General features: G+C 45.1%; 1 protein-coding gene across 1 annotated transcript; it reads right to left on the reverse strand.

Moving 5' to 3' along the window:
* Positions 1 to 4,251: 4,251 nt before the first annotated feature.
* Positions 4,252 to 5,270, reverse strand: IQCF6 (IQ motif containing F6). Its single transcript, XM_043587477.1, has one exon. It carries the CDS (start codon positions 4,738 to 4,740, stop codon positions 4,309 to 4,311), a length of 432 nt encoding a protein of 143 aa, XP_043443412.1. The 5' UTR covers positions 4,741 to 5,270; the 3' UTR covers positions 4,252 to 4,308.
* Positions 5,271 to 10,219: the final 4,949 nt, after the last annotated feature.

A 10,219-nucleotide genomic window follows, 5' to 3' on the forward strand; every position in this document is an offset into this window, starting at 1 on the left:
ATTGACATTATATCCCATGACTGTACTAAACTCACATATTCAAGTAGGTGTTCAAGTAGATACTTAATGACTTTCTATGTACACAATCAAGCTGTTTACAAATGCAGACAGCTTTAGTACTTTTGTTCTAGTCATTATGCCTTTTATTTTTTATATTAACAGAAAGCAGTTTTAGGTTTATGGAAAAATTGAGCAGAAAAAATTGAGCAGAAAATAGAGGTCCCATGGGCTCCCTGCTCCTCATCCTGCTGCACACAGTTTAGCTTATTATTAACATCTTGCATTAGCGTGGTACATTTATTACAATTGACAAACCAGTATTGCTGCATTATTATTAACTAAAGCCCATGGTTTACATCAGAGCTCACTTTGTGTTCTGTAGTTCTCTGGTTTTTGACAAATACATAATTTCATGTATCTGCATTTATAGTATCATACAGAATAAAATGCTCCTATGGTTTCACCTGTTCATCCCTCATTCCCTCCACCAGACACCTGCCAACCATTTACTGTCTCCATAGTTTGCCTTTTCCAGAATGTCATATAGTTGGAATCATGCAATATGTTACCTTTTCAGATTTAAGTTCAAAATTCCTCCATGTCTTTCTGTGGCTTGACAGCTTGTTTCTTCACTAAATGTTCCATTGTGGTATGGATGTACCGCAGTAAGTTTATCAGTTACCCATTGGAAAGTCTTCTTGGTTGCCTTCAACTTTTGACAATTGTGAATACAACTGCTATAAACATTCATATGCAGATTTTTGTGTAGACATAAGTGTTCAACTCACTTGAGTAAATACAAAGAAGCTGAATTGCTGGATCATATAGGGAGCCTATGTTTGGTTCTGTATTAAACCACCAAACTGTCCTCCAGAGTGGGTGTGCCATTTAGCATTCCCACCAGCATTGAATAAGCATTCCTGTTGCTCCACATCTTAGCCAGCATTTGGTGTTGTCAGTGTTTTGGATTTTTGACTTCCTAATAGATGTGTAGGGTTATTTCATTATTGTTTTAATTTTCAATTCTTTAATAATGTATTATGTTGAATATATTTTCATATGCTAGTTTGCCATCTGTACCTCTTTTCTGGTGAAGTGTCTGCTTGGTCTTTTCTTCATTTTTAATGAGTTGTTCATTTTCTTATTATTAAGTTTTCAGGGTTATTTGTACATTTTAGATAACAAATCTTTATCAACTGTCTTTTGCAAACATTTTCTTCCAGTTTGTGGTTTCTTTTCTTATGTCTCATAACCACTGTCTTTTGCAGAACAGAAGCTTTTATTTTAATGAGGTCCAGCTTATCAGTTCTTTCACGGCTCTCGGAGTATTATACTTCTGTGATCCATTTTGAGTTAATTTTGTAAAAAGTGTAAGGTCTGTGTCTAGCTTCACCTTTTTTGCATGTGGATGTTGTTTTTTAACATCATTCATTGAAAAAAAAACCTTTCCATTGGATTGCCTTTGCTCCATTTTCAAAGTTCAGTTGACTATATTTGTGTGAGTCTATTTCTGGGCTCTCTCTTCTGTTCCATTGATCTATTCTTTCAACAATACTGCACTATCTTAATTACTGTATCTGTACTGCAAATCTTGTAATTGCACAGTGCCATCTCATTTTGGGTTTGCCATGTGGGACAGAGAGAAGCAGAAGACAAGGCAGGATGGAGGCCCTGAATGGTGGAATCAGAACTGAGATTGGAGATGTATCAGGTGAGGGGCTTGAGAGCATGGGGTGAGCATCCTGGGAGCAAGAATGAAATGCCATCTGGGAATCCTTTTTCAGAGCTGCAAGGGACCAGTAGGAGATGGGCCCTTACTTGCTGAACTATCTTCTTAGGGGCCTAGTATGCTGGGCCAGTCTGAAGGTCAGTATATTTCTTTGTTGATCAGGCCTAGGGCAATATCTCTTGGGGACACAATGTCACTTGGGGAAAGAGCAAGAATGGGGATACAAAGTCCCCCAGAGTGTGCTCAGGACCACTCCTGCCCCAAGGCTACAAGCATCTCCCCTTCCCCCCCATCCCTACTTCTAGTGTTTCAGTGTATTCTCAGGGAGAGTTCCTTCTCCAGCTCAATTCTCAATGATGATGGGGAAGAGAAGGGAAGTTCTGTGATGTTCTGTGAGGGTTTGAGAGGTCTGACTCTGAAAGCCCCACCTACAGCCTCACCTCTGCTGAGGAGCTCTGGGTGTCTCCACCAATCCAGGTCGACTCTAGCCACAGACCTGGCTGCTAAAGGAGATCCTCTCTGTGGATTCCCATCCTATGTCTCATTGATTTCTTCTGCCTCAGGCTGTCTGTTGCCCAACACCCACAGGTCCAGACACCTCCGGTTCTCAAGACCCCCGGCCATTTAGAGGGACACCCAAGGTGGTAGTTTAGACCTTGGATGAAGCTTGGCCTTCTTGGGCTGGTCCCTGAGTCTCCACTGCTCACACAGGAATGGTGCCATATTCCTGGGGTCCTGTCTCTGGGGATAAGAGGCCCCACGTATTTCCCCCCCAACAGCCTCTCCCCATCCCAGCCCCAGCTACCTGTGTTTTCTTGCTTCCAAGAATTTTCCACCAAAGGAGCTCTCCCTCTGAATCCCTGTTTTACTTTGCATTCTTAGCTCATCGCAGAGTGGAAAGCCTTAATTACCTTGAGCCTGGCAAGCAGTTTGGAATTCTGCATCACCATCCCCAGGTAGGACCACATGGGCCTAGTGGGCTATATTACCTGAGCTGGGAAGGGCTTAACTCAACGGTTTTCAGATCATGGTTGCACATTGAATTCCAATGTCCAGGCCTCTCCACGGACCAGTAAAAGTAGGATCTCTGGATGTGCCCAGGCATTGGTATGTTTTGTGTCCTAGGGGATTCCAATGAAACATAGGTTGAGAATCAGAGACGTAAAGCCTTGCCAGCCTGGGTTTTAACCATCTCTCGCTGCAGGGGTGGTGCCTACAGGGAAAGTCATGCAGAATTCTGCCATATTCAGCATGCAGACCTAGCGAGTCTCCTACCTCTCACGCCAGTGAGGCGGGCAGATGAGAGCTGTGTCCAGAGCTCCTGGAGGGGTTCCTTTGGAAGAGCAAGCTATGGCTGCATCACTGCCATACTGCAGCTACTAGAGGCAATGGGTGTCAGACTGATCCCTGAATTCCCATCTCTGCCATAGCTGTTCTGGAAACACCCTCCCCTGAGCCCCACACGCATGCACGCACACCCCTGAGGAGAGGGGAAGCCTTACCCAGATGCAAGGCCCCTGAGGACCTCTGATTTCTGTACACTTCCTCCCACCCCTCAGGCAAGGCCACCCATTGCAGACACCTGGGGAGGGTCATGAGCCTCAGGCTTCTGGGAGACAGGTTCAGAGACAAATATCTGAGGGACCTTGAGCATCCAAGCAGAGGCTGTGAGAGACAGAGACAGAGGGCTGAGCCTGGGTGCTGAGAGTTAGCAAGAAATTCAGCCAGCACAGGCCATCAGCTCCTGAGACAGGCCCTGCAGGGGGCGTGGCCATCTGTGGGAGGGTTGGGGCAAATACAGTGGATCTTGGGGGGAGGCCAGAAGAGCTGCTTCTGAAGATGTGGTAAGATTTAGAGGTCATATCCCTAAACCAATGACTTCCAGTGGCATAGGGACAGTCCTTGCCTACCCTTGGACTCCCTCTGCTTGTTTCCTCAGCCCTACCTCCCTGGGCTCTCTCTCCCCTCCCCCACAGTGCCTGGTTTTCCCAGGAAGTGGCCAGCAGAGGGGAGGGAAACCTTGTCTCTCAACCCCTGGTGGTGGAAGCGGCAGGCACAGCTGCTGCTCCTGGGCTCCTGTCCTGGTCTTCCTCAGAGGCTAGCTCTGGCTGAGTATCCCCCAGTGAGGCACAGCTCCTGTCCTGCTGTTGCTCAGCTGGGTGCCCTGTCTTCCTGGCTCCCTGTCAAACACTGCACTGGCCCTGAGGACCCTGCCTAGCATAGGCCTGTGGAATCCTGGTCTTCCCAGATGGCTCTGGCTGCAGCCTGACTCTCTGGTGTCCTATCTTGAATGGAGATGCCTGGGGAGGGGCTGCAGAAAAATAAAGCCCAGTGCCTAACCCTGCTTGTGGAGAGAGCTGGGGTCAGGCTGGCTGAGGTGTCAGAGCCTGTCCTGGGTCCTGGGGTCTCTTGTGGGTACAGGATGGGTCAGATTTGCATTAAGAGTAAGGGCCTAGAGTGGGGTACCCTGGGATGGGCTGATCCCTCTTTTATGGCTCTAATTTCCAAAGAGCAAGAGTATGCTCAGTTAAGTGTCTTTATTGGAAGAGAGATCCAGTCTCCTTGGCTCTACTAGTGCCCTAGGTCAAGAGAATTTCGATGTCAAGTTCCAGCCGGCTGGCTTTGACCTCATAGCGGCCCTGGATCAGACCCCGGGTTTGACTGGTATGCCAGCGCCAGTGAGACTGGATGATGCAGGCCGCTTGGCGTGCCTGAAGAAATCGTCTGCGAGCCTGCCACATCCGAACCTGTGCCTGCACTTTCACCACTGCCCACTCCTGGCAGGTGTAGAGTCTTAGTGCCAGGCGCCGTCTCTGCTCCAGCATCTTGGCCTGCATCGACCTCCACCAGCACTGGATGACCCAGGCCCTGAGTGCTGTGTGCAGTAACGTCCGGCGCACCATGTTGCCACGCCACCATGACTGAATCTTTACGGCTGCGTTCTCTAACTGATCAGGGGAGGGAAGAACACGGAGATGCTCATTGGGGTACCCTCCCATTTCTGTCCCCATCTGTGGTGCTGGGTAGAAAGGGGGCCTGGCACAGGTGGCCCTGCCCTCCCATTTCCAGGCCCATTCATCTTATTTCCAGTCCCCCACTCATCAGTAGTCACTGCTTATTATCTGTCAGGCAGACCCTTTCTGTGTGGGTGTTACTCACATTTTGTGTGTCCATGGCCCTGGTCTTCAGAGTCCACTCATTTATCAGGCCACCCTAGTCTTTAGCCCCGCCCTCAACTGTTAGTCACCCCCCCCCCCCGTTAGACTCCGCCCACCTGCACACAGGTCTCCTCCCTCATCAGGTCCTGTCCATCCACACTTTTGCCACATCTCTCTCCTCTCTCCTCTTGTTCATGCCTCCTTCCGGATTGACCAGTCCCCTCATTTGTTAATTCCCATCATTTTGGAGGTCGGCCGTTATCTCTTGCTTGCAGTATATTTCGCAGACCCAACTAGCCTCTTAAGTCTTGCTCTTTCTACACTTTCCAGTCACTTGTTTCTGTTCCTGTTGGCGGCAGCAATAAGAGACTCATGCAGCTTTCCTTCAAGTAAGGGGTTTTACTTAGGAATACTCCTAGCCAGTTTGGATTTCCAGAAGCTTAAGTGTCAGAGCCCGTGGGAGGGCCTCCAAACAGTGCATTCACAGGCTAGTATGCTTTCATGTAAAATTTGTGAAAGCAAGACAGTTGAAGAGGCCCTCTGTCTCCCCCTGTCTGACCACCTCTGTCACTCTTCTACTGGGTGGTGTTGGAGTGGGTGCAGCCCTTTTTGGGACATGACTAAGGAGAAACAGAGCTGGGATATGCGTACTTAGTATGGGTTAAATGAGACAGATTTATGTCGTTCACAGTCACCGTGGGGAATAGATACATCCTTGCCAACCATTCCACTAGAAATGGCTTCCAGGAAGGCTCTCACCAGTTACTGTGTCATGGTAAGAAGATGCAGCGACACATGCTGCTACGGTGATATGAACATGCCCTACAGCGCCAGGCACCAGAAGTAGGTGGGCGGGGGAGGAAAACGGAGGCTTGAAAAGTATGGAGATAAAAGCTGCTCTGTAGAAAGTTCTTCCTCTTGTTAGACATGTAAAACCGTAACTGGAAGATTCTGTTCTCACTGATGCCCGCTTAAAACTGAGGTTCTGTCTTGTCGGGAATATACCTGCTAATGCAGTGAGACCATTATAAACATGCCATACTTTTCTCTTATTTTGGCGTGAATTTTGTGAAAGGGAATTGATCAGAATTCCTGTGATTTCAGTGCAGCAACTAGCAGAGCTACTCAGAACAAACAGTGTGTAAGCATGAGAAATCATACTTTACTTCATGGCATCCTGAGTATCTATAATAAATAAGTTTCTATCAAAAATGATATTACAAAATCATCATATTCAGAAGTAATCAAAGGTTATGCTGCAAAAAGATGTAGGAAAAGCATGATAGAGGTGGGAAGGTGAGCTAATATATACATGATGCTATGCTTTGGTATTTGCCAACTTTTGAGAATTTACAATTTGTTGTAATTTCTTTGTCCTTCATTATTCACTTGCCAATTTCAAGCCTGTAATTTTGTATTCTTTTTCTTAAAGTAGGCCTTCCAAATTATATAAGCCTCAGGCCCCACAAAACCTGGATCTGCCCTGCCGTGTGTAAGAATGCAATTGTGCAGCCAGGTCTCCTGGGAGCTCACAGAAAGCTGCGATTCCAGGATTCAGGGTTGGGACTGGAAGTGCGGACACAGGTGATACAGAGATGCCGGGCATCCTTTGGGATCTGGAAGGCCATTGTGGCTCTGGCTTTAGCATGCGTGTTAGCATTCATTTTTCTGCATGAGGGTTTGCTAGGCGTCTGCTGCTTGTTGGGCTATGCACTGTCTGTGGCTCCTGTTTATGTGTATTTGAGACCTTGTGTGAACGCTCATTCTCATGGCCATGGCATTGGCCATTGGGGTGTCTCAGAGGTTCTGTCCCTCTTGTCAGCCACACAAGCTCTTTGCATCATGTGAAAAGTCCTCTGGAGCAGACTCTGTTGCTTCCTTTAATGACTGTCAGTCTGGGTGAGCAGAGAGCTGATATCAGTGTCTTAAAGGCCTCCATCACTGCACTCAGCTGTTGGTCCTGGCATCAGGCATCTATCCACTCCCAGTCCAGTCCGCCAGATTTTGCAGAAGGGATCCACAGGCTGTGGGCATGGCCAGTGTTCAGAGGCTCAGTCCATCTGGGCCAGGTTGCCATGATCAGGGTGTCAGATCCCACTATTCCTTGTGAGTCTCTCCCCTACCCCACTCTGGCCTAGGTGTGTTGTTGCCAGAATACCTTGGCTTTGTCTCCTTATTAGAAGTCTCTGGGAGAACCTGCTGGCCCCTTTTATGTTCATGCTTTTATAGGTATTCACAAAGTGGCAGCAGATGGGTCCGAGAGGTAAGATTACAGACTACGAGCCTTGGTCTCTATTTCATCAGTCCCCTCCGCTCCCTAGCTTCTGGCTCTCTTCTCTTCCTTGCTTGATTTCTTGATCTGATTATAAAATGGTACATATGTTGCTAGCATTTCAAATAATGCAGAAACATGTAAGGTAGAAAGTAGATTTCCCATGAAATTTGCCTCCAAAGCTCTTTCTCCAGAATTTATACCATGCACAGACTAATTTACATTTTCTATTAAAAATAATTTCTTTTTAATTCATATATTTCAAGCTAAAATACCCCTTAGCAATCCTTCTTGGCATTAGTACTAATTCCAGCTTGGAGAGTATCCTGGACAATTAGTTATGCCTTTATAGACACGGTACATCCATGTACCTAAGGAAATATAAAACTGTTTTGTGTGTTTTATGTATTTTTTTAAGTTAATTGAGGTAAAAATTACATAACATAAAATTGACCATTTTAACCATTTTATTATTTTGTTTATTTAGTGAGACAGCACAAGCGTTAGAGGGAGAGAAAGAATCTTAAGCAGGCTCCACACCCAACACGGAGCCCAACACGGGGCTTGATCTCAAATCCCGAGATCATGACTTGAGCCAAAACGAAGAGTTGGTTGCTGGGGGCGCCGGGGTGGCTCAGTTGGTTGAGTGTCTGACTTCAGCTCAAGTCATGATCTCATGGTTCGTGAGTTTCAGCCCCGCATTGGGCTCTGTGCTAACAGCTCAGAGCCTGGAGCCTGCTTTGGATTCTGTGTCTCTCTCTTTCTCTGCCCCTCCCCTGCTCGCTCGCTCTCTCTCTCTCTCTTTCTCTCTCTCTGGCTCTCTCTCTGGCTCTCTCTCTCTCTCAAATAAATTAAAAAAACATTTAAAAAATTAAAAAAGAAAGAGTTTGTTGCTTAACTGACTGAGCCACCCAGGCACCCCTTAACCATTTTAAAGTGTATAATTGAGTGGCTTTTAGTACATGTGCCATGTTATACAACCATCACTGGTATCACTGCTATCTACTTAACCAACTGAGCCACCCAGGCGCCCCTCGGCTTGTTTTAATTCTAATTTTGCCCCCTCCCCCCCAGTAAACCGTGTATCCATTACACAGTCATTTCCCCCTATCCTTCTGTCACCCCAGACCCTGGCAGCTACTAATCTGCTTTTAGTCTGTATGGAGTTGCCTATTCCAGATGTTTCTTATAAATGGAATGAGAGAATAAATGGCCTTTTATGACTGGCTTCTTTTACTTTGCATGTTTTCAAGGTTCATCTGTGTTCTAATATGTATCAGTACTTCATTCCTTTCTATGGCTAACTACTATTTTCTTGCATGGATATACCACATTTTGTGTATCCACTCATAAATTGGCAGATATGTTAGTGTTTTTCGCTCTTTGGTGATTGTCAATAGTACTGCTCTGAGCATTTGTGTACAAGTATTGGTTTGAACACCTGTTTTTAGTTCTTTTAGCTATATACCTAGGAGTGGAATTGCTGGGTCATGTGGGAATTCTGTGTTTAACTTTCTGAGGAACTGCCAATCTGTTTTCCACAGCATCCAGGCCATTTTACATTCCCACCAGTCTCCATATCCTTGCCAACACTTGTTATTTCCCACTTTTAAAAATTATAGCATTTCATTGGGGTTATGATTTGCATTTGCCAGATGATGTTGAACATGTGCTTTGGGGGCATTTGCGTATTTTTCTTTGGAGAAATGTCTATTCGTGTCCACTGACCACTTTTTAATTGGCTTCTTTGTCTTTTCATTGTTGAGTTGTAAGACGTCTTTATATATTCTGGACTCTAGGTCCTTATCAGATATTTGATTTGAAAATATTTTCTTGGGGCACCTGGGTGGCTCAGTTGGTTGAGCGTCTGATTTCGGCTCAGGTCATGATCTCACAGCTTGTGAGTTCAAGCCCCGCGTTGGGCTCTGTGTGACAGCTCAGAGCCTGGAGCCTGCTTCTGCTTCTGTGTCTCTCTCTCTTTCTGCCCCTAACCCACTCGCATTCTGTCTCTGTTTCTCTCAAAAATAAATAAACGTTAAAAAAATTAAAAAAAATATTTTCTTCCATTTTGTAGGTTGTTTTTTCCTTTTTTATATAATGACGTTTGGTGCACAAAAGTTCTTAATTCTGTTGACATCCAATTTATCTATTTTTCTTCCATTGCTTATACTTCGGTGCTAGAGCTAAGAATCCATCCACTGCCAAATCCAAGCTCATAAAGTGTTACTCCTGTGTTTTCTTCTCAGAGTTGTATAGTTTTATCTCTTACCTTTGGGACTTCAATCGATTATGAGTTAATATTTGTATATGCTGTGAGACAAGAATGCAACTCCATGCTTTTGCAGAGGGTTACCCAGTTGTCCAGGCAGTGTTTGCTGAAGAGAATATCCTTTCCCCTGAGTCTTGGTGTCCTTGTTGAAAAATCAGTTGAACACAGGGGCTCTTGGGTGGCTCAGTTGGTTAAGCCTCTGACTTTGGCTCAGGTCATGATCTCGTGGTTCTTGAGTTCAAGCCCCACACTGGGCTTTCTGCTGAGCCTGCTTCAGATCCTCTGTCCCCTTCTCTCTCTGCCCTTCCCCTGCTCTTGCTCTCTCTTTCTCAAAAAATAAATAAACTTAGAAAATTAAAAAAATAAAAGAAAAATCAATTGAACATAAATCTATAGGTTTATTTCTGGTCTTTCAATTCTAATCCATTGATCTACATATCTAGATAGTACCATACTATCTTGATCACTGTAGCTTTGTAGTAAGCTTTGAAATTGAGAAGTTTGAGTCCTCCAACTTTATCTTTTTCAAGATCATTTTGGCTATTCTGACACCTTGGCAATTCCATCTGAGCTTTCCGTTTCTGTAAAAAAAAAAAAAGGCAGTGAGAATGAAAGGTATTGCATTGAATCTGTAAATCAATTTGGAGAATATTAAGTCTTCTGACCCATGAACACAGAATATCTTTCCATATACTTAGGTCTCCTTTAATTTCTTTCAGTGTTTTATAGTTTTAAGTCTACAAGTCCTACACCTGCTTGGTTAAATTTATTCCTAAGTATTTTTATTCTTT

The sequence above is a fragment of the Prionailurus bengalensis genome, chromosome A2 (genome assembly GCF_016509475.1).
Source record: "Prionailurus bengalensis isolate Pbe53 chromosome A2, Fcat_Pben_1.1_paternal_pri, whole genome shotgun sequence".
Classification (NCBI taxonomy): Eukaryota; Metazoa; Chordata; class Mammalia; order Carnivora; family Felidae; genus Prionailurus; species Prionailurus bengalensis.

What these genes read in the sequence shown, in the direction of transcription:
- IQCF6 (XM_043587477.1), bottom strand. Translation starts at nt 4,740, where the DNA reads ATGGGGACAGAAATGGGAGGGTACCCCAATGAGCATCTCCGTGTTCTT.